Raw genomic sequence first — 25403 nt, forward strand, 5'->3', positions numbered from 1 at the left:
ACATTTTATTTTCATCATATCCATCATGGAGTTCACATAAATTAAATCGCTAGCGAAAACGACTATGACGTTTTTAAGCTTTATAAAAGTAACAAAATAATGTATTATGCTTATTCAAATAATCTAATAATTATCATGAACCTTTAGTGCACTATACAAATAATCACATTCACGATCGAAAAATCCAACAGCATTACCCTGAAGATCTTTTAACCATTTTACCGTTTTACCAATAAAAATGGCAAATTCATTTTCAAAATACTGGCAACATACGTTGAAGTTTTGTATTCCTTCATATCTGTAAAATTATAATTCGTATTAAAGAAATAAATCAGCCAAATAATCTACAGAAAACCTGTGAAACGATGTTTTATCTTATTTTTTGTTTTCGGGAACAAATTTTACAGCGTTTTATTATCACAAGACGGCATTTTTTTACTAAAATTGCAAACCCTTTTTGACGTATTGCATGACACTTTATGCGCTATAGCACTGGTGCAGCGACGTATTTGTTTTTGATTTCGTATTTTCTTTGACAAGGGCGACGGGCGGTTGTCATGCTCCATCTGTACTTTATTTTGTAATCTAAGCATCATAATATGTTTTTATTAGGAATACGTTTCATATCACGTCATCATATTATATTATGTGGACTGCCAAATGTGGCCAAAAGTCGACAAATTATGACATTTGAGATTTGACATTGACACTAACTTTGCAAAATGCACTTTGCAAGTGGCGAGGTGTAAATTTTGAATATATTGTGAGTTTTACAACCTTAATTTTAATTAGGTACTTTAATTATAAATAGAAAAGCTTGTTGTCAAATAATTGAAGCCTATGCAGTATTATTGCATCAGCAAAATCCTTAACAACTTATAACGAGAGTGCTCAGTATTTAGAAAAAGGTTTGTAATAAAATTAAGAAATTCAGCGGTTAATTTTTGTTATACTGTGTTAAACTACAATCACATGAATCTAAAATATGTGAACTGCTATTAAAAAAAATAACATGTTTTATATACACATTCGAGAAAAGTAAAAATCTGTGTATGATGAAATATTTTTCATTTTAAGGTTAACCATGGCTGAAATAGAGAATCAAGTGAATAATTTAACAGTTCAAGACGACGATGATCTTGTGGACCCGTGGAATGTAACTGGAAAGTCCCAAACTGGAATTGATTATGATAAATTGATAAGTATGTGTTTTCCTTCTTCTATGTATATTTATTTCAAAATTAGTCAAACTTTATTATGGTCGTAAGTATCAATATTGATGAATAAGAATAAGAAAAAAGATGTGTTATTGATAAGTTATAATTATAAAGAGTCAGAAATAAATGTTATATTTTTATTTCTAGAAAGATTTGGAAGTCAGAAAATTGATGAAGAACTCATTGCTCGCTTTGAAAAAGTGACTGGACAAAAAGGTATAAAATCTTATTTACCATTAAGAAATGAACTTAATAAAAACATACATTAATTCAATATATTATCAATTTTTGTCTTACAGACATAAAATTTACCAAAAAATGTAGATAAACAAATATTCTATCTTTCAGCTCATCACTTCCTACGGAGAGGTATATTTTTCTCGCATAGAGATTTGAATACAATATTAAATCTACATGAAGCTGGTAAGAAGTTCTACCTCTACACAGGGAGAGGTCCATCCTCGGAGAGCATGCATATAGGACATCTTATACCATTCATATTTACAAAGTAAGTGAATTATCATTATTTTGTAATGTTAAAAATATGTTATGACGATTCAAAAGGGCTTCTAGAAGAAGTCTAATTGAATAAATAAATTTTTGAGTTTGTCTTTAATGGTTCATAAAGAGCCCAGGCTCTTAATAAAATGGCTAAATAAGGTAGTTGGCTGGGTCTTTTACATATATTGGTAAGACAGTGGGTCCTTTATATGAATATTGTAAATCTGAAAGATCTGTTTGATTTTTTTTTCACATCATATTTTGCTGCAATTTTTATGTCTGGAGATTTTTTTTTCATTGTGTAAATAGGGAAGCGTTTGACCACAAGCTAGCCTAAAGATAGTTTTACTAGAGAATGATATAGGTTACTATTTACCATTGTAAAACATCCTATTTCCAGAAATTTTTGCTTTGACCATGCAGGTGAAGTTGTAGGTAATAGATAATAACCTCTTAAACACTATTTTCAGATGGTTACAAGATGTATTCAATGTACCACTCATCATTCAACTGACTGATGATGAGAAAGTCATGTGGAGGGATATTAAGATAGAGGACGCGAGACAAATGGCATTCAACAATGCAAAGGATATTATAGCTGTCGGTTTTGATCCCGCTAATACATTTGTGTTTAACGATTTGGATTTTATTGGGTAAGTATTATTCATTTTTATTGTTTACTGGCGGTCCGCCCTAGCTTCGCCCGTGGTACATATTTAAAAGAATGATCGAAATCGGTTCAGCCGTTCACACGTGATGCCGTACAACGCGAAATGGGTTTTATTTTTATATATATAGATTGTTTTGGTATTGTGCAGAAAGAAAGAGAGTTCATTAAAATCTTCAGTTAAGAAAAGAAATGACAAAAAGTTTTTGGTATTAATAATTATTATAGTCTGGCAGACTATACAATCACAATCAAAATATTAATGTTCCAAAATGTTGGCTATGTATATTGTGAAATTGTATGATATAATGTAATTTCTTTTGTTACTGCTATATATCATGGACGAATATAATCTAGTGGACTGGTAATGGTCATACTAGAGATCGTACCCCGTAATTTCAGGCTATTACTAGATGGCGCTCTGATTTGAGCTTATTATTTAATTTGCAGCTTTAAAAGCACCACTAGTGACCAATTTTAGAACTATGGAAACAGCAAACTATCGATTTTCAATTATTACATCTAGAGGGCGTTGTTTTAAAAACTCCGGTGTTTTTTGACAGGGCTTAGTGCAGAATTACGAATTAGAATTATTATTAATTTTTTCAAGCGTTGAAATAGTTTTGCTGAAATCATCATATCTGCTGTTTATAAATGTGATACTGTCTTTTAAACTAATAATTTCTTGCTTTATACAATTTAAATCTGACGAAATCCTATTCATAATTGATGATTCCAGTGAGCGCCGCAGCTTTTCCATCTCTTCGGATATAATCTCTCGAATAGAGTCAGCTGATAATGCATTATTATTCACAGCGATAGGGGATTTAAAAGATGTGCCACCTCTACGTGTTGTAATGTTATCAGGACTTCGTTGTAACAATTGAGCGCATGAGCGTACTGGGGTATTTTCAGTATTCAGAGATCTTGACTGATGAGTGGAACATTCAGGGCAAAACCATTTTTTTTTAAATTCGCTTGTCAATTGTTTCTTTTTGTCAGTTGGGAACAAACATGCAATATGATAATTTCGTTTACAATGAGGGCAAGATAAAATCCCAGCGCTGCCTTCTGTTGTAGCTTTGCAACAGGCAAACTTCATAATGATTGGAAAATTTAAGTAATTAAGAAAAAAAAATATAGTAATAAATTTCTGATAATATGACCCCTGTCAGGATCGATCTTCCTACTAACTGTTTTAAGTCCAGTTCACTTTGTACAGAGCTACGAGTGTCTTGTAATATTCAACGAAATTATGTTTCTTATTGTATCTGGTAAATCGTCACGATAGATGACAATGTTAATTTGTAACTTTTGTTTTTAATATACCGTCAACCACTTTTATCACTTTTACGCAAAAAGTTTCCAATGTTAATTTCAATAATAAATCATGATGTATAACGCGTATTCGTCCACAAATCAGATTGTTTTTGATAACTTAAGCACCACTAATAAAAACTTCCAACAAGATATACTATTTCAATTAGATTTGAATTTAATTTGTAACCCGCTTGATCAAACACGTACGCTTCACACTGACGTAAGCGACTGACTGTGTTGGTGTTATCAAGTTTGGGTCGCTGGCTAAAGACATGCTGGACATTTCCAAGAAGACTTCTTTTCAGGTAACATGGCATAAAATCTCTTATCGTTGGTTCCAGCGCACTGCAAGTCATACGCTAAAGAACATAGGGAGCATCTAAGGAAGTGAGTACCTTTAATAAGGTTTCGACACCCACTACAAACATTCGACATAGTGATCAGAGTAGTGTATATAGATTCTTTATTTTTTGTTAAAAAAAATGTCTATATCTTTTTTCTTCTTAATTATTCCCTTGTAAACAGTATTACATATTTATATGAGCAAAAAATACGGGAAAAGAAAAAAAAATCTAGATGTACGGCGATGATTTGAACCAGCGTCCATCAGTTTATAAGTACGAGACTGAGTCAATACAGCTACAGACACTTATACGTCTTACGTTGAAATTTATGCTCTAATTGTTCGAGTAATTCTTAGATAAAAACAGTTCATAGCAGCGTGGTCCATGATGGTGGTCACGAAGTCACTCTCGAACAGCGATGATCGAAGTGAAAACTGAAAAAATAGGCGGTTCATCCTAAGGAGCGCTAGGGCAGTGAACTCTCATAAATAATTATTATAATAAACTTGTGCTCATTCATTTAACAATTAATATATCTTTAATTTAAAATTAAATTTATCGTATACCTAAACTCCAATACGAATATCAAATGCCTAAATACGGAATCCAATAAGAGTGAAAGAGAAATTTGCGGAGGTCCTGCGCGAAACCGCGATGTTGCCGCATCGCATGACAGCAGCAATTGCGCGCGACAAGCGCGCGACGTTGCCAGTTGCCACTCCCATACTATAAACAAACAATAAATATACGCTCGCGAAAGCAAATTCGGGGATTTTCTAATTATTAATTGATGATCATTGAATTCGTTTTGAAATGGCCTGTACTTTATAATTTTTAGTGTTTAAATAGACATTTATAATGTGGTGCTCATTTTTTTTTGGTATGAATTTACTACGCTACTGTATTTTCTTTGTTTTAGTTCAATAATTGAACACCCGTACAATTTTGTCACGAGCCGCCTCTTGCCTTTATAATATTTTACGTTATAGTTTACGTTTTTTGCGTATTATATTTTACGTCAAGATACTATTTGGCACATTGATTTTTTTTAGAAGCGACATCTAGTTGAGACAAGAACCATTCAATTATAAAAAGATGCCAAATGATACTGCGAGTGACATCTATCGACTAAATTGGGAACTGAGAAACGAATTACGCTGGTACTATGGCTATGATAAGTCCTCTAGATATTTATTGGGTCCATGTATATATTTAACTAAATTACTGATTTCAGTATTTTCTGGTAGTTAATTTCTAAGTAGAACACTTTACTCTAAAACTATATGGTTTTCTTTCAGACAATGCCCAGCGTTCTACCAAAATATGTTGCGAGTACAAAAGTGCGTCACATTTAACCAAGTTAAGGGTATCTTTGGTTTCGGAGACTCGGACGTGATCGGCAAAATTACCTTCCCTTCTATAGAAGCGGCGCCAGCGTTCTCTACTAGTTTTCCATTTATATTTGAAAATAAAGTTGTGAGTATGATATCTGAAGTTTAATAAACAGAATTCTATATGTTAAAATTAATATTTTAATAGTGGTTCTAACAATTAAAAAACCTAATTGGCATGCTTTTGGGTTTCATAAAAAGAGCACCTTTTAATATTTTTTATTGAGCCTTTTTTAAATTAAATGTAACAACAATTGTTTATTCTATAAAAATACGTTTTTCATGGCTGTTTTATTAAATTTAACTTATTATTTCAGTTACCCTGTCTAGTACCATGCGCGATCGACCAAGACCCATACTTCCGTATGACTCGAGACGTAGCTGCGCGTCTAAAACTGCCGAAACCAGCGCTTTTGCACGCGGCTTTCCTCCCCGCGTTACAAGGCGCTCAGCATAAGATGTCCGCTAGTGACCCTAACGCGTCAATATTTCTGAATGACACCCCTAAGCAGATTAAGAACAAGGTATGTTGGATAGGATTGGTATTTTAGGTATGCGATATTTCTTTTTAGGTATTTTAGGTATACGATATTTCTCATGATGTGGATGCTCGTATTTTTGTATGTGGTTCTGATTTCGAATCGATTTTTAAAAGAGTAGTCCGTAAAACTTTTGTTATCATCATCATTTACAAAAAAATAATTAAATCATAAATTAACTAGCATAATATTATGATTCATATTTTAATAATTTTTGTAGTGTTTTAAAAAAATAATATGTACTTACTTAAAAAGATTTTTTTCAATTTTTTTTTCGTTCACAGATAAATAAATACGCATTCTCCGGCGGTCAGCCAACTGTAGAGGAACACAGAGAGAAGGGTGGAAACAGTGAAGTGGATATATCTTATAAATACCTTACTTTCTTCCTTGAAGATGACGAGAGATTAGCTGAAGTGAGTATGAAAATAAATTCCAAGTTCAAGTGAAATGTTGTGATTTAAGTTTTTTAAAATGTTGTAAATTGCCTATATGAACATTACAGAAACTATTATAAAATCATAAAAATGTAATTTTTTATGTATCAATGTTTGTAGCTGCAAGACAGTAAATAAGTATTCAAACAATTTTTAATAAATTTTGTATGATCTGTGATTTTACTACAGTACAATATTATGTTAAACAGAAAAATCCTGTGCTGCGGTTTATGTACCTAGATAATGTCTCTTATACAGGGTGTCCCACCGTCGATATTCTAAGCTCAATGGAGGTTATAGTTTTGCCTGTATATTTACATTCAGGTTTTCACTTTTGTTTTCACAGATTAAAAAATCCTACGAATCCGGAGAGCTATTAACTGGCGAGTTAAAGAAAATAGCCATAGATACAATAACACCTATCATCCAAGACTACCAGGCGAGACGGGCGAAAGTCACGGACGAAGTTATGCAGGAATTCTTCAAAATACGCAAAATTAATGTCTGATTGTAAATGTTGTTATAAATAGATTTAATACATTGTGCTATGTGATTAAGGAAATATCAACAAGAATGGTTAATAACTGCTTAATACCATATTATTTTGTAATATGTGAATGGTCGAATAGCTTTTTAAATACTTAATAGATTTTTTTTCTCTGGTATGGTTCCGTACGTCTTAGTTAAGGTGGTTCAATATTGAATATTATAGTCGGGGTAGGAGAAGAACTTGAAGACTCATTATGAGACGACAGACTTAATTTAACATAACGACCGTTCTGCGATTCGTTCAAAGAGTCTTCTATGGCTCTCGCCAATATTAAAACTAACAAAAGCTGCTAAGGCCACCAGTCAACGGTCGCGACGACGTGATTGGCCGGCTTGTGAGGCAGCACACTCGTTGGTGAATAAGAGCTAGCCCGCAAGAGCAACTTTTGTCTCCGCAACTATTTTGTCTATCCCATCAACTCTATGGGGAGTTGCGTCGCTACGTGCGCGCACTTTCTTACTAGCCCATAGAGTTGATGGGAGAGACAAAATAGTTGCGGAGACAAAAGTTGCTCTTGCGCGCTAGCTCTAACGGTTTGGCACTATACTTACCCGCCCGGGGTAAGCGGCGCTAATAGGGGTAAGTTACCCCTATTGGTTCGCTTACAACGACCAAGATTACGTTCGGAAACAAGTACACCCGATAGAAAATATATTGCATTTTAAGTTCTCTAAATGACATACCAAACTTTTCGATATGATGCAAAAATTATACTAGTTAAACAATCCAGAAACTATTTTATCTATTTTTTTTAATTGTAAGTAATTTATTTAAATTCTGCATTTATCATTTTCGTGTACCAAGGTATCAGAGGCCTAGTGTTCTTGCTAAATTACAATCTTCTTCTTAGATATGTTTTTACAATATCCAGTCACCTTTTACGATTATGTTTCATAATATATTTGTTAATGTATTGTACTTATAATTAAAATCATATTTGAATGTCAGCATACGAACATTGCATAGAACTGCTAGTTAACATAGTTCATCACATATTGTTTTAAGATATTTGAGGCATGGTTATTTACATGATTTATATAAAATTCCTTTCATGTAAAATGTTGGGATTTAGCAAAATTATGTTTTAAGAAACTTTTTATCGCAAAGAGCATAATATGGCAAGTGCATTTTCATTTGCCTGTTTGTAAACAGTAGGCAAACTAAGTTTATTATAAATTTAACCTCAATTACAATTTCCTATTGAATAGCTATAATATAATGTATTTATTAATTACAGTGCTTAAAGCACGCGAATTATTTTTGCTGGTCAATAAATTGCAATCACGAATTTGGTTGTTTTTATTTCTACAAATTTTCCTAATCTGAAAACCCTCTTTGACAGCGCACTTAGATCGCATTATTTCGTAAAATTTGTTTTATTCTATATCATTTTATTAATGTATTCAAATCAACTTTTGAACAAAGGAATTGTTATGTTATCAATTGTTCGTAAGATTTGTAACTAAAACACGGAAAAAAAGGATACAGGACATTATTTAGTGAGATTTGCTCTTTTTAATTCCACGTGAGAACTTAAGAGAATATGACAAATTGTGGGTGGCCTCTAGCATTGATATTAATATAAAACGAAAACAAACATTTAATACACAATGCGACACAGACAAACGCCTCAAAAGACTAAAAACTGAACAACACTTGTGTACACAATACAACTTTGATCGAATATACATAACAATAGCAGAGAAAAGTGTACGACACAGTTCTAATCACATACAAGTGGGTGTCGCACGGTTCTACTTAATTTCAGTGAACTAAATACTTATCATTAAATATATGTAGTGTCCTGAAAATGTACAACAATTACGAGGAATCCCCCATTCCTCTGATAGCAAATTACACGGTATTGAAAGATGCTGAAGAGGAAAAGAGAGAGACTGATGACCGAGTGATCCTAGAAATTGGTCGACCAGATGATAAGCAACGGGAGGAGCTGACGTTTTCACACAAGAAGTATGACAAGACGATTGCTCATCATCGCTCCTATGTTATAGATTATGCGGAACCAAGCAAGGTCACATATTTCAGGTCTCAGGATTTGGATGGAGCGCCGGATGGTACGTTCATTTGTTTCTTATAAGTATGAAGTATTTTGATAAAAGTGAGTTATTTTGCTATGTTAGTCTTCATACGAATCGAAAAGGTTTATAGCTACTTTGCAAACCATGATACTGCCTTCAAGAAAATTTCACCCACAGATTAGTTTTCTCGCTATACGTTTAAAGCTATTAGCTAGTGACCCGATTTCAGGTGAATCATAACTTTACAATATGTAAAATAGACGGTAAAGTAGTCTATAGACTCTTATCTACTGGATTTATTTAAATTCTTTATAAAAATTGTAATTTTAAGTCACTTAATAACTACTCTCCATGCTTTTTTTATTAAATAAATAAAAAAATCATACGAAATCAGTTCTTATACGAGTTTTATGTTCATAGTTTTAATAAATTTAGTGTAAGAAACCAACCGTTATTAGTCATTAAATAAGTTAAGTTATTATTAATCATTAAACAATTCACTGTTTTAACTAAGGCTTTGGGTATTGGGTATGTTTATTACCATTATGCAAAATGTTTATTTTGCTTTTATAATAAATAAATAATTTACTTACGGTTAGAATTTATTTTTGTTAAAAAGGCTTTTCTAATCGTAGTAGAGTCGAGATATTTCGAGCATGACGAGTACCAGGAGATCAGAAATATACAAGAGTCTAACAACTCTAGGTCCTCTGTAGAGTTTTCACAAGACTCACAGGACGCAAGCAAGTTTATGGATGAGCAAGATGGTCTTATGGATTGGAAAGAGAGAGCTCTACAACTTGAAAAGGGTGTGTTTTTATAACTTATTATTAAAAGATAGAGTTTCAGTAAAATATGTTAATTGTTATTACTTTTGTTATTAATACCATTTAATACTAATTATTTTAATGTTATTACTTTTGTTATTAATACCATTTAATACTAATTATTTTTGTTGTTGTTAGATTAGTAGTATTTTCATTAAAGTAAAGTAGATTTCGTATAGTGCATGAAATTCATGATACAAGCTTAATTTCAATTTTATAGAATCTGTCCTAATATTATAAAGTGATTATAAAGCTCAAGAGTTAATTCTTCGTTATATTGGTTGAACACGCTAAATTCAGAAATTATATACTGGTTTTAATTAAAAATGAAAGTTGCATCGATGTATAATTAAAAATTTTACAAATCACGCGGGAAAACGCGCGTTTAATCTACACCTACTGGAACTAGGTATTTCCCGGATATGACAGTTCAAATAAAAAGGTTTATTAGGTCGGGTATTATTCGGTGGTAAATGTTAAAAATATGTAATGTAGGTAAATTTTTGAATTTTAGTAGGTAGGGATTAGTCTCTATAATGGATATGAAATTCAAAAACAGAAAGTATCAGCTGAGTATCATTTTACAAATATCCATTGTGGCAAATTAAATGCACGTTATTTAATCCTAATATCTCCTAATATATTATATATTTGACTTTTCAGAATATAAGAAGACTGCATGTGACAGAGAGCGCACACGAATGCGTGATATGAACCGTGCCTTCGACTTGCTGCGATCCAAGTTGCCAGTGACGAAGCCATCCAAGAAAAAATATTCGAAAATCGAATGTTTACGGTAGGACTTTTCTATCATAGTCAGCTCTTTTGACAAACGAGCGTAGAAAATATATAGAGTTACCTTGCCGTAGATGAAAATTTTGATTTATCATTTTATATTTCCAGAATAGCAATTTGTTACATTCGGCATTTGGAGTATATGCTAGCTGGTGGCACAGAAGAAAACCCCGTGTTCCTTGAAGTACACAGTCCGGAAGTTCGAAGGAAATCAACAAGATATTAAAAAAATATCTATACCTACATCTTAGAGCTAGCGCGCAAGAGCAACTTTTGTCTCCGCAACTATTTTGTCTCTTCCATCAACTCCATGGGCTAGTAAGAAAGTGCCCGCACGTAGCGACGCAACTCCCCAGAGTTGATGGGAGAGACAAAATACGTAGTTGCGGAGATAAAAGTTGCTCTTGCGCGCTAGCTCTTAGGAATCTCGTTATGTTTGTCAAAATATGCTTGAAGAAAATGCTAAGTGGCATTCCTAATGTAGTTATAAATTGTTAATAGTCAATTAAATAAAAACACTTTTCCATGTTATACGTTTTTAATTGACATTTCATAATCAAACATCACACAGACACATAAATACACACGTTACATGAATTAGCTCTATCCACTTTTCTTCCTGATTTTTCTCTCACGGGCTTCATCGTCTTTCATTTTTTCAAGCGCCTTGAGGTAGTCCAAGTACGCACATTTGATCAATAATGGTACTTTTACTACGCCTGAAACGTATACATTGAATTTTTTGGCATTAAATATAATATGCAATGATTAAATTGTAATATAAAGACTTTTATTTAACTAAACATGACTTTTTAATTTTTATTACACCTGAGTCCGTTAATCAGACTGAACGTAGGTATTACATGGTATTACGTAGGTACGTAAATTTTTTAATGAGAGAAGTCTGTGCATAACACTAATATATTTTAATTTTGAAGACTTCTACATGTAAAAACCTAGAGAGAAGCAGAGGAAGATTTTTAACTTAGACTAAAACGGGTGCCACTTGTGCACATTAATTATTATTATTAATCAGCCTAATAAAAGTATACGTTAAAATATAAGAAATTAAAAAAATATTATTATTGCTATTTTTTATTTAAAATGAGGTCGTATCAAATGTTGATAAAACCAATTAAAAAATTTCTGATTTCAAAACCACGAAAGGGGAAAATACAACTCTTTGTACACTGTACTCACAAACCATTTCCAGAAATATGCATGTACCTAGTACAACAATGTATTTACGAATAAAAATATAATAGGTATTATTAATATAATAAATAAATTACTTATTTAGAAAGCTCTACCTTCAAACAGTGAAGTTAAAGAAGAGCCTTACCTGAAAAACATGTAGTAACTAGGGATTTATACATTGAATACAACGGAGCCAGGATACTTTCACTTGATTCTTTTCTCTGCAAATAATTTAACGTTAGTTTAAAAAATAATCATTATTTGGTACTTAAGTCAGCTTCAATGTTTTTTTTTTTAATCTTACATTGAAATATTTTGTACATAAAATAAAATGTTGGTATGCGTTATCAGAACAAGCCATATTTTAATTTATCATAAATGCTCTGAACATTGTCAATGATATGACCTAATTATACCAGGGAGATATCAACGTCAAGGAAGCTACTTCCGTTGTTCAGCGTGAATGTGGATGACTGATGCTATGGTTTTACTCTATATACCAAATGATAAAGGCAGGTACCTACTACGAAATATTATTATTCCAACTTCAAACTTATAATGTATTCCTTGATATGTATTAAAATAACAGAGCAGTAATTACCTCTATATTTGTAATACGTGGTAGAGCGTTCGATTCGAATTAAAAATATTATATGGATGACGATAATTTGTAAATATTTTATCAACAAAGCATGAACACCGCAAAATTATTGCTCAAAAATGTACCAATCAATATTAAAATGAAAGCATGTAAAAACAAGAAGAAAGAAAGGGATCGGGAATGCGGAATGACATTGAACGTCTCGCGTATGCAATCTACGTACAGTTACTAGGGTATTATAAATTGTAAGATAAATGAAATGTAGAGAGAACAAGTGGAATGAGCCGTAGAGTGTTTGAATGGAGAGCGAAATATTCGCAATCGCGATTCGTAGCGATTGTTCAATCCGCCGGGAGCTGGCATTCGATGTGGACGCTGTGAAAATCGTCGTCACCTTCCGATACGATTAGCAAGTTTTGTATCATGTAGGGCCGGATAGTACTAGGAAAGTAGAGCCATATTAGAGATTTTTAGAAAATAAGTACCTAGAGTTTAGTTAGTCTTTATATTATATTAGTGCTTAAATAATAGGAAAATATAATTTAATCACACATTAAGTTCAATGAAAAATGTTTATTAAAAAAAATAATATCAATTAAAGATATAGGCTAGGTAGCTAATTTATAAAAACTTATGTTGAATTAAATATAATCGTATTATTCGTGTAAAGAGTCTACCTTCAGACTTCAAACTAATGTTTTTGTAGCTTATTCATAAATGTTTAATTTTGTGTATGTATTGTAATCATAATATATTTCTATTAAAAAATTATGATTACTAATCATCTTAAAAAAAGATATACTCAAACGATGGTATCAATAAGACGTATCGACATCGACAATCTACATAATATTATTCTGTCCGAAATCCAGTTATGAACAAATGATGACGTAACCATGAACACCAGGATCCCATAAGTAAGAAGGAGTAGTTGAATCTAAGCCTGAACTTTACGACTGCGCAGAATGTACAAGTAATAATATTTACTGATTTCAACTTTATGTAGTAGGTTATAGAGTTGAGAATTGTAAGTGGAATATACTCAGATTCTTACAATGACGTTTCCACAATGATCAAACTGAGGAGGACGCCTTGTGTTGATGCTTCGTATGTATTCCTGCCATCTACGAATACACTCTGTGACGTCTTGCTGATTGCCCCATATTCCTTGAGTATAGGTAAAGTAGACAGCACTTACTAGGATGCCAGCCTAGAAGAAAGTATGTGTGAATGATTCAGTAAAATTTTATTAATACTAATAATGGTGAAATGCAAGGAGGTGTTAAATAAATATCATTTATTTGAGACCTCCAATCAAACTTCGCTCTTACCAAGGAACCATGAACATTGGAAGATCGTATCTTTATTCTATTATGGTACCAAGTACCAACTTACTTTTACAGCATACATTAGTTTTCCATGTGCATAGACAGGACCGATTTTTGGTATCTCTAACGTTCGCCCACATTTCCTTGCTTCGTACTCTTCCCTTGTACAAACTTTTATACATGTTGGATGAAGCGGAAGTTCTTAAAAAAGAAAATATAAAATAGTCACAATAATTTCATGGGTCGATCAACTTTTATTGGTCCGACGGTACACGCATCATGTCCCTGAACGATAATAATTAATAAACATGAAATCATAAAGAGTTAAATTGGTTTTAATTATATTCCTTTTAATATTTTCTAACATTATTGTGAACAATATTTTACTTGTTTTATTAATTTGTGCGTAGTTTCATGGTTGTCCAGAGACTAAATGCAATTTTCCAGTACTATCACATTTGTCCCCATGCCACTATGCATTAACAAACTTCGCATCACGAACACATACTATCACGACCATAAATACCAAATACACTCCTTGTTTCAGTACATAATTATTGACATAAAAACATACAAACATTTTTTTTTTATTGGATATAATACGATTTTCAGGCATTTTACTTTTGTCCCTATAAATCATCTACATGGCACAGGTCTCACAGACAACCGTAATTTAGTTATGAAACCAAAACACAGATGGCACGGTAGATTCCTAAACAACAAGCTAAACACTATAATTAACTGTCGGGCTCAAACGCCATTTTGATTTGTATAAAATCACGGCAACAGTCATCCGAGCGACGTTGGTGAGTGTGGGGTGGCTTTTTTGTCAGTCCGTCAGACAACTGTGATTAAAACGTAAGAGCTTGATGCATTGTTATCAATTATACTACACGAGATGCGCTTTCGTCTATATTTTAGTGTGAGCTGAGATTAATATATAAAATAACAATAGTATTTGCTTGGCGGCTCAAAATTTTAAAAATGTCCCGCGGACAACCAGTCACTTGGTCAACCAAAGTGGTTGTACCATGGACAATTTGGTTGTCCCTAGGACAATTATTATATAAAACTTATACTTTAACAGTTAAATAGTTCATGTTTTGTTTATTACTCGGCTGTTTCGGGAACACATTTTTATTACGCGTTTTTATGTCTCGTTTAATTGTAATTTTAACATTTCAAAAATCAAGACGCTACTACTACAACTAAGATGTCCCCATGTGAAAATCACATTAAACTTCATTCATTCAGTTTTATCGAGAATCAGTTCATTTTAATTAAGTAAAATCAATAATACGATACGTAACAACCTCACCTTAATAGTTTTTTTGTAAAAAATATCACTATTTCCGCTTTACTGAAACTTTTTTATATATGAAACATTATTTGGTTGTTCAAAAGACATCATTCGTTTCAATTTTAATAAAAATATTTCGTATTTTGGGTGTAAATAGAACAAATATCAAAATATTATTTATTATTTAATATTAGAAGAATTTGTTTTAATTCTTAAGGGAATTTAACATTTAAAAAAGTACTATTGTGTAAGTTGTCCAAAGGACATTATTTCCCGTGAATAAATCGGTTCGTGAAGTTAAATCCACAAATGTATTTAATCAACATCACTGCTGCTTATATAATCTTAATCTACGAAGAATTATCTTCTAAATGAAATAGTAAAATGCTGAAAATTAAGTAAAAAAAAAAAATACGAGAAAATTATGATCGGGACCTTTAAAAATTGATTGACCCTCATAATAACAATTTATAAGAACGATGACGACGCGTAGTCGTTTTTTCAGAATTGTAAATTAAATAATTTTTAAAGATATTTTTTTTCTAATACTAAAAGCTCAAAATAGCAAATTTCTTTCTTGGTAACTGCCAAGCACAATTTTTTGTACAGTTATTACATAATTTGTAACAAGTACCAAGCCATCATAATCATAAGGAGCTGTTTCTACAATACTTTACATCGCATAGCTGTTACAGTGTTACATTCATTGGTAAGGTTTTGGGGTGCATCAGGGTGTTTTTTCAAATATATAGGGAATAAAAAATAAAAAACGACTAAACGTATTTATATTTAACTAGCTTCCGCCCACGACTTTGTACGTGCATCCCCGTTTTTCCCCGTTCCCGCAAAAATTTCGGGAAATGCTTTCTTAGCGGATGCCTACGTCCTAACATCTACCTGCATGCCAAATTTCATCCCGATACGTCCAGTGGTTTGGGCTGTGCGTTGATAGATCACTATATCAGTCACCTTTGAGTTTTATATATATATATATAGATATGGTACCTATTGTAGGTATAATGATCCAACAATAGATTCCGAAAAATGTGCCGAAAAATGAGTTTTTGGCTTTGGCGCCTTGATAACTATTTTAATAAAGAGAGAGACACTCAGAAAGAGTCTTAACAGTGTGCTGCATAAATATTTTCTCTTACCAGTCACACGGGGGCAGTCAAACTTTTGTGTAGGACTGCATTTTTCATACATTTGCATATCAGTTTTCGGTTGTTTTACATGTTTAGCCAAATTTATAGTTCGACATGGCTCGCATCTTATGCGATCCGGGTTAAGATTTTCACACATACCGAATTTTTAATTAAAAATACTTAAAATTTTGAACGTTACTTCTCCAAATGTTTTAATGATTTTGGTACATGACAAGATTTCTTCTTTTTCTTTCAGTCATAGATTTATTGTATTGTCAAGAATAAAAAGGTTACAATGGATTTTTTAGACTGCTGTGCCCACAACTAAACATAGTAGTAATTGTAATTTGTACATGCTTAACAATATTGTAGATTTCAATTTATGCATTATGAAAAAATCATACGTATTCATCCGTATACCACAATACCAGGGCCACGGGTTTAACCTAATATTAAATATAGTTATTCAAGTATTATGCGTGATATGACAGTCAGGATCACTATATGTAAAGGCCAACAGTCACCCATATATTTAGTTGTAATTATAACAGCACACGGTCGTTTGCAGTGGACGGAAGAGCGATACGCCTACATATGTCCGCTCCGGGTTGCGTAAAGTAGGTACTTCTATCCTAGATAGTGATCCCTTGTTGCGAAATTTGCCAAATTTTTGACCAACCCTTTATTACAGGAAGTTTTGTAAATTTTATCTATCAATTGTGTTCTATTCATAGAAAAAAATTATATAGCGTTTTGTTAAGAGTTGAATGACTTATATAGGTGACCATTTAAAAGTTCATTTGAAGAGTCTCTATTCATTTGTTTAATATTTTTTTCACTAGCCTTCCACCCGCGCAATCGCTCGCGTAAAATGTTTTTATACTTCGTGGATTTTTGAAGAAGAGGCAGGGTGACATTTTTTTACAAATAAAGAAATAAATTTATTATTATTTGAAAACGAAAACCACACATAAATGACTTACAAAAGATGTAACAGTATTCAGTTTTCAAATATTGTCAGTGATTCAGTGAATTGTCAAAAATGGTCATGTTCTTAGACGGGATTATTTGTACCTACAGTAGATACAGATTTTTTTTGCATAAAAAATTAATGTAAGTACACAAACTTAAAAAGATCTGAAAAATATTCAGGTACTGAACCAATGGCTTAAAGACAATAAATTAATAGTAGTTTCATTGCGTTATAAAATTTACCGTTCCAACCCGATCTAGATTTCTAGATACCAATCTCCATTGTAAGAAGGCCCTTTGACCTAAATTGAAAGTATGGAAAGTCGTGTATGATCAATAGAATGCATAATAAATTAAGATAATAAACGTTGTTTACTTTTGAATTTTGATCACATGAAAGTTATGGATTGGTGGGGTCATTTTATCAAGTAGAGTGCTTTATCAATGCAGGTTAGGAACGTAAGCATAATTTAAAGGATGTGGGTATTATTTATATGAGCGAATGCTCATTTAAAAATAGGGATTCAATTCTTATAGGCTACATTTTACTTGAAAAATAAAAATGGGATGACTCCATATTATCAAAAAATAAATTCGCAAACGTATAAATAGTTTTTTAATTTACATGAAATATGTAGAAGTTTAAGCATGTGAAGTCGAAGAAAACACGTTGAATACAACATTTTTTTGGTAATAAGTAATAACACACGAGCTAAATCGCGGGCGGAAAGCTGCTATCTATAAATTCACCCGCGCAGTCAAAGAAAAACCCGCATAGTTCCCGTTCCCGTGGGATTTTCGGGATAAAACCTATCCTATTTGCCGGGGTAAAAAGTAGCCTATGTCCTTTCTCGGGTATCAAAATATCTCTATACCAAATTTCATGCAAATTGGTTCAGTAGTTAAGGCGTGATTGAGTAACAGACAGACAGATAGAGTTACTTTCGCATATTTTATAATATTAAATAGTACGGATAAATATAAATAGGTCATACATGCAAAAAAGATAATGTAATACAGTTGCGGATAATCGTTTAGGTTAAAATAGGACTTATCTCGCAGCTTCCTGATGATAACTGAAAATATTTCTGTATTTTACGCAGACATTACATCATATTATCATAATTTAATTTAACAAATAAAAGCTTGATAATTTGTGATTTAGATAAGTTTAAATTAGAACAATGCAGAATCAAGTTTATATTTGAAATAAATCTTAATATTGAATCATCAGTATTTGCCTCTAAGGTATTTGCAGTTACATTATACTGTTCAATGTTCATACTGTTCGTAATCTGAAACTTACAGGCCGTGAAATAATGTTTGACTCTGCATTAATCTGAACCCCTGGGACCTTGGTCTGCTGATATCCATAACGTTTTATTATAAGGTATTTTACACCATAAAGGGCCGGCTTTGTAAATCGAAATGCACTATAAAAAAAAGCTCAAAACACTGCACGTAAGACAATGCCTACAGATACTTGAAAAGGTCTTTAGCAAAAGAAATGCAATTAAACTTGCTGCGATACAACATCAAGTGAGCGAAAAAAGAAACAAACTCATACGAGAACTTGAAAAAGCTTTTTACAGACGTCAAAAGCTCGTCCAGCGATGCCTCCATTGATGTTTTCGTGAATGGTGGTTTGGTGGGGGCGTCGTTACACGATTCCCTTGCGCCGGCTTCTGCCTGACAGTCGACTAGAAGCCGGTGCGCGTGCGCGAACCGTGCGTCCACGATTCGTTCCTCGCTTGAGCGGGAAATTCAAATTTAGAACTATTTAGTTATTTTTTCTGTAAAAATTCTGAGACTGTGCCTGTACTTTTGTGGTGTTCTTGTGTTGAAAAGGATAATTTTAGGTGATTCGGGCATGCTGTAAGATGGGAACGACTAGTTTAAGGTAAGATATTGTTATTAATTAAATAAAAATACCTATAACCTTTTTTAACACATCGATAAAGGTAAAAAAAAAATATAGGAATACTTCAAAAATTTCCTGTTGATATTTTATAGTAACATTTTTACAAAAGGATGATTCCAAAGATTGAAAAGAATACTATTTCCAATAAATCATGCTGATTTCTATTGATTTTTATAGAAACGCTTGTATTCTGGAAACCTAATCAATTTAAGTAATTCATAAATTATTAATTTAAATAAAGAATGATTTCAAAATAAAAACTATTTTGTATCTGAAACAGAATCAGTCTAATTGCGTATGCTCTAGGATTTGTGGTAGCTTTTATCGAAAGCTTAATTTCTTACGATGCTTATAAATATTTCATCAGGTTCTGAACGTAAAATCAGTAAAAATAAAGGATAAACTTTAGGTAAAAAAATATTTGAACATTTTGTTAATACATTAATTTATATTTACCTATTTAAAGATAATGTGATGAAAGTCGACATCCAGGTACCTATTTAATATATAGATATCATTTATTTCGAATATCTCTAGAGTTCATAGTTTGATCTGTTTCATCTACAACCTACGTTCCAATATTCGTATTGACGTAAGCCAAATTATTAGAACTCATCCTACTATGTTAGATATCCTGCATTGCATTATTGTTTCATTGTTTATATTGCAATCCGTGCTCAAATTTATTGTTTATACTTTATACATACAATTAATGCATCTGTTTTTAATTAACTCTCGTTATTTTTCAACGGATGCGATGTGGAAGTTTAAATAATTTAATTACGTAAATTTGAAAAGTCTAGTTGTTTTTTAGAATAAATAGAAGACAGATTGAAGAGAAGATCATGCATTCTTATATGAAATTTGTTGTTTAGAATAACGGTAATAGTCCCATATTATGTAGACAAGATTTTTTATACATTTTCGTAACTATTGCAAATTTTATTTAAGTACCTAGATAAAATCAGATTGGGATTCATATTATGGCGACGTATAAGGATCCCCTTATACGTCGTTTTAGAAGAAATGCTGGTGTTATGGACCGCGCATGCGTGAATAGCATACCTAGTTTGCTCCAATTTTTATGGAGTTTGGGTTGGGTTTTAGTTGGGTAAATATTGTCTTCCATTTATTTCCAACAAGAGGTAGGTCTAAACTCTAATTCCTCTTACGACTTGAACTCGAATATCAATCGAATATATACTTACACAGTCGTGGAGGGGTAGGCTTTATGTATATGTTACAGGAAATGTATGTAATCCGTCATTGTATACAATTCCTAGGAAATGTATACAATTCCTAAAATCGTACGGAAATGTGTGAAATAAATTATTTTATACACATTTCCTAGGAAATCTATACATTTCCTAAATAGCTATCGGAAATGTAAAACATTTAAGATATTGATATGTCACAGGCAAGGGTTGGACTAAAGCAAAGGGGGCGCAGGACTTAAAAATTTTTTGATGGAGTTGGTGTCATTATAACACCTATTTATTATTGTTTTATCGTAAAGATTACGCTTATATAAGCATGTTTTATAGGAACAACTTTTCTCTAAAATCAAAAATAGCCGAGATATTCGCCCTCAAAGTTAGGTTAGGTTTAGGTTAGGTTAGGTTAGGTTTGTTAAAAAAAAAGTACACAGAAATAGGAGCCCCGCAAAGCGGGGCTCCGTCGACGAAGATCGAACGATCGAAGATAATGATATGAACATAATATTATTACAATTTTACGGTATGACTGTTACCCGATTGTATCAATAAGAGCTATTAAAAAAAAAATAACAACGTGTTTTATTCCAGAAAGCATTTACTTTACACATTTCCTAAAACGATATAGGAATTGTATACAATTCCTAGGAAGATTATACATTTCCTAGGATATGCATGCATTAAATAGTTTTTTAAACAATATTTTATACATTTCCTAAATGGTATCGGAATTGTACACATTTCCTAGGAATTGTATACAATTCCTTGATTTCATACATTTCCGGTAACATATATAAAAACACAGATTTGCTTTTACTTAATATTGCCGCCTTATTATTTTCGTTAATGACGTTGTACCTATCATTATAATTTTAATTCTGAATGTTTAATATGGAAAAGAGATATTGACTAATATTAGAACCATAATTAGAACTCTTCCAAAATTAGCCCGCAATGTATCCATTCAAAAGGGGCTATGAACTGTTTTTACATTTTAAAAATTATTTCAAAGGGTTTATGATCTATTTAAATAGGTATTTTGTTTATTCTTCCTTCAATTTTGAATTGAGGTATATCAGAAAATAGAGCTCCTGGTGTTATAAGCTCTATAATTTTTATAAGCACACAAACAAACATCTAAACATTCTATAATCGTACTGATCATGGCGTTGGGTTGGTTTTAAAAGTAAGTATATATGCGCGTACATCTAAGTTCTCATCTCACATTTGAGTACCTACTCACTGTTTCAAAATTTTAAACAGTAGGTAAAGTTAATATCTATGTCCTGGAAATAACAGTATTCAAACACATATAGATAAAAATCGTCGCGGCGTTAACGCGATGAAATAAACGCATAGCGACCGCACTCTGTAAAGCTCTGTAGAGATCATATCGTAATTAAAACAAACAACGAATTCTTGAAACAACCTATTCATTTAAATGTGCCCTTACGGTACAGCAGTTTTAAAAGCTTTTCAGCCAATTCCTAAACAAAAATAGTTTCAAGTTACGTCCGTCAAAGCCTTTAGGCGTATAAAAAAACGCAAATTCGATCGCATGTCACGTCAGTCTCCGAAATGCGGCGGGAGTCCCGCACACGAACTGGATCCGTTCTATAAAAAAACCAGGCGAGATTAAACCTAAGACTATTGTTCCTTTATCCCGTGCTGCCGAAGATTCCCTGCCCCCATGCATAAATTCATTGCCCGCTTTTGACAAAAACCCCGTATAATTAAGCATTTAGTAGATTTAGATAAATCCTCACATTCTCATTCCGTTGTCGCAAATAGGAATTTAGTACTCAGGCTTAAAATACATTTTGCTCTAAGGGGCATTGTTGCGAGTGTTTTGGAAAGTGCTTTTATGTCGGCGTGATTCTTGCGCCGTTGTTCTTTGATCTTTACGCTTTGCAACCGTTTGCACAAAATCCAGAAGATTAGCAGTGTAAATGTAAAAATTATTACAATTCTTATAGTATTCAATTATCTAAACAAGTCCACGGAAGAGAACATTTGTATAGAATTGCAGCCTCAGAAATAAACTGTATAGTTAGCACTTAGCATTATACCCTACAAACCTTAGGGTTTAGATCATTACATAATGATCTAAGCTACAAACACAAAATAATTCTAAGAAAAGATAAATAAAAAAATTGAATCATGAACATTGAACATATACACCACCAGGGTTTATGTTCTATTAAAAATTCTGAAAATAGCACAGCCCATTTCCAACCGTAGTTAGATCTCAGTTCAAACGATAGGCCCCATTTGCCGGAATTAGGCCGGTCAAGCCATCAAACAAAGCTTTACAATACTTCTTAACGGCCATTGCATAACCTAGGCCGAAATCGTCTAGCACAAATTTAAATGGTGTACAAAATGAATTGAACAAATGCAGAGCAATGGTAATTGCTCTTTAGTGCAATGAATACCGTGGGATATAGAACAATGAGTTGACAAATGGCCATAAGAAAGTTTAAATTGACTAACGTCCAGTCTTTTACCGACTGGATAGTGCTTACGTATGATTGTACTAAGAACCTAGTGCTTGTAGAGCGCTCGCCGTTTATGCTGCCCTAGTACTTGTAGGTATAAAGTTAGACTCAGTCTAGGTCTTAAGTGTTTGATGTTTAGGCTGAAAATAACGTAAAGGCGCTATAGCGAGCGCCTTAACTCGTGTAGCGCCATATTATGTTATTAATGATTTTTAAATGATAACTATTTTAATTATTTTATAATTATAATTGTTAATACAAAGAGAGATTATTGAATTAATGTAATTTATAGATGTTGTTAGTATTCTTATATCTATCCTTAAATTTTTTAACCTGATCTTATAGGAACAACACGAGTTTTCTGTACTCTTAGTCTAAGACTCTTTGTCCACGTAGGGTCATATTGGAGACCTTGACCTTACACAAACCTAAGGGATATTGTCTGTTCTAGTTAAGGGGCAAGGACTTCGTTTTAGATATTGGTTCGTTTATAGATTACCTACCTACTTTACATGTAGATTGTCGAAGGATAAGTGTTTACGAAAAAGTGTCTTTAATTCTTTATTCATCTACCTAAAAGGTAACACAGAATGAGTCATTTTAAATAGAAAAGTTTTATTTCAATTATCCACATAAACTATAATTCGATCGTTTTTATGCTTACACTAGGTTTCCGCGCAGTCAAATAAATAGGTTCCCGCATAGTTCCCGTTTCCGTGTGATTTCCGGGATGGCGTCATTTTTCCGGGATAAAAAGTAGCCTATGTCCTCTCTCGGGTATCGAAATATCTCCATACCAAATTTCATGAAAATTGGTTCAGTAGTTTAGGCGTGATTGAGTAACAGAAAGACAGACAGAGTTACTTTCGCATTTATAATATTAGTATGGATTGTATAAATAGTACTGTGATTTATATTGATTGTGATTTTAAATAACGTAAATGTAAGGTGAGCATGTATGTTCTTCGGTTCAGGTTGATTGATTAGTAATGTACCGACTTTGAAATAATAACTTGCTTTCATTTAGTCAAGGTTCTTTCATAGTTTAGAGTTGACGGTGTGTGGTATTGCGTGGGCGTGAATACCATTTATGTTCCCGTGGGTTTAAGTATTTAATGTTGATTTTTACTTGAATTAAAGCCATACGCTTGTCTTATCTAATGGTACTTTTTCAAATAGCCTTCTATAGCAGGACAATGGAGGTGGCAAATAAACATGTTGTACATTTATTTTTTAGTGTTTTATAATTTAATTGTAAAAATTATATAACAAGTGCGGAATTATACATAAGTTTATTAATTAGATGGATAATAATTGTATGTATGTCTTTAATATTAATAAAAAAATATGCTAAAGTAACATTTGAGAGAGGTCACTCCCTAAGTAAGATGTTAGGTATAGTTACTAGGTAATTAGGTATTAAAAAGGATTGAAATACGTAACTAGTTCATCTATATTTGAAGAATGGTTAAAAAATATTCCATCGAAATTTCCAGTTGTTCATGTATATTTATTTTGTATGTGTGTATTATTTCATACGTGTGTTGTTATATTTATTACAGTAACGTGCATTTACAGAGATGTGCGGATGTAGTACCATATCCGCATGATTGTACAACCGTTCCTGAACAAGTGTTAACGGTTCTCACTTTCCACGACTATTTGTGGATTACCTATGTGTATTTATTTTATTATAGCAAATGGTGTAGTTGTGCGAACTACCGTGTGACGTTGTGGCTAGAGTCTATACACATCAAATTTTACCTATACCACAGATTTCTAAATATTTAGTACGTTACTTATAGCTACGTATGATGTATTCCAGATACAATTGTTTGATACACACCGTTTGTTTATTACGTTTTTACAATCCATACAGTACGTCTATATAATTACATATATATAGTTTTTATATTATTCCTGTAATAAGGAAATTAGTTTACAATTAGCAAAATACAATATCGAAGAACACACTCTACATAACAGCGGATGTCTCTCATAATACGAATAGTTTCAGGAATGCGCAATGCTAATAAAATTTAACCAACATCTAATGTTCACATTGTGAATAATTGTGGATAAAATAATATTAAAACTGAAAATTAGATGATTTTACATAATTTTAGCATGTTCATTTCCGTCAAAGATAAAATACGATCACACCACACCCTGTATACACACTTACAGCATCTTTGTGATAATAGCACAATAATAGTAAATTGAACCGTCAAGTTTATAGGCGATTTTACGTGTGCGTCACATTCCCATGTCGCATATCTATTTAGTTATCGAACAGCCGGCTTGCACGTGGTGACGGGGATGGCATATGCACTAGGGTTGCAAGAGTCAAATAATGGTTGCATTTTAACACTCGAAAGTAATGTTAGATCCAGGGATGCTAATTGTATTGCTAGGAATTTTGAAAAATGAACTATTGTGGCAAGGGAGTACTGAAATATGCAGTTGATTGACTATAATACAGAACCTGGTAGAAAAGCTCTAGCTAAGTCAGATCGTTATGAGAGCGTAGGTACAATATATTATAGGCACTAAGTACAGAAAACAAAAAAGAAAAGAAATACCTATGACATATTTTATAC

At 32.4% G+C, this 25403-nt stretch overlaps 4 protein-coding genes across 4 annotated transcripts in view; 3 read left to right on the forward strand and 1 right to left on the reverse strand.

Annotated features, from left to right (window-relative positions):
• The first annotated feature begins 714 nt into the window (after nucleotides 1-714).
• On the forward strand, nucleotides 715-8254 carry LOC123699786 (tryptophan--tRNA ligase, cytoplasmic). The gene is made up of 9 exons (XM_045646814.1): nucleotides 715-908; nucleotides 1078-1202; nucleotides 1365-1433; nucleotides 1566-1725; nucleotides 2189-2371; nucleotides 5348-5525; nucleotides 5758-5964; nucleotides 6264-6395; nucleotides 6763-8254. Exons 2-9 carry the CDS (start codon nucleotides 1085-1087, stop codon nucleotides 6922-6924), a joined length of 1209 nt encoding a protein of 402 aa, XP_045502770.1. The 5' UTR covers nucleotides 715-908; nucleotides 1078-1084; the 3' UTR covers nucleotides 6925-8254.
• A 455-nt stretch (nucleotides 8255-8709) lies between these two features.
• LOC123699793 (transcription factor 21) lies at nucleotides 8710-10932 on the forward strand. The gene is made up of 4 exons (XM_045646823.1): nucleotides 8710-9041; nucleotides 9641-9814; nucleotides 10496-10628; nucleotides 10736-10932. Exons 1-4 carry the CDS (start codon nucleotides 8777-8779, stop codon nucleotides 10851-10853), a joined length of 690 nt encoding a protein of 229 aa, XP_045502779.1. The 5' UTR covers nucleotides 8710-8776; the 3' UTR covers nucleotides 10854-10932.
• A 220-nt stretch (nucleotides 10933-11152) lies between these two features.
• LOC123699790 lies at nucleotides 11153-16397 on the reverse strand. The gene is made up of 5 exons (XM_045646820.1): nucleotides 16208-16397; nucleotides 13821-13954; nucleotides 13480-13635; nucleotides 11970-12045; nucleotides 11153-11346 (listed from the first exon to the last, which is right to left on the reverse strand). The coding sequence occupies exons 1-5, from the start codon at nucleotides 16353-16355 to the stop codon at nucleotides 11231-11233; spliced, it is 630 nt and encodes a 209-aa protein (XP_045502776.1). The 5' UTR covers nucleotides 16356-16397; the 3' UTR covers nucleotides 11153-11230.
• Nucleotides 16398-18865: 2468 nt separating this feature from the next.
• LOC123699775 (papilin) overlaps nucleotides 18866-25403 on the forward strand; it is a 91789-nt gene continuing 85251 nt past the window's right edge. The window contains exon 1 of the mRNA XM_045646800.1: nucleotides 18866-19070. Coding sequence (XP_045502756.1) covers nucleotides 19051-19070 — 20 coding nt within the window. The 5' untranslated portion in view covers nucleotides 18866-19050. The remainder of the gene's footprint in view (nucleotides 19071-25403) is intronic.

The sequence above is a fragment of the Colias croceus genome, chromosome 18 (assembly GCF_905220415.1).
Source record: "Colias croceus chromosome 18, ilColCroc2.1".
NCBI lineage: Eukaryota > Metazoa > Arthropoda > Insecta > Lepidoptera > Pieridae > Colias > Colias croceus.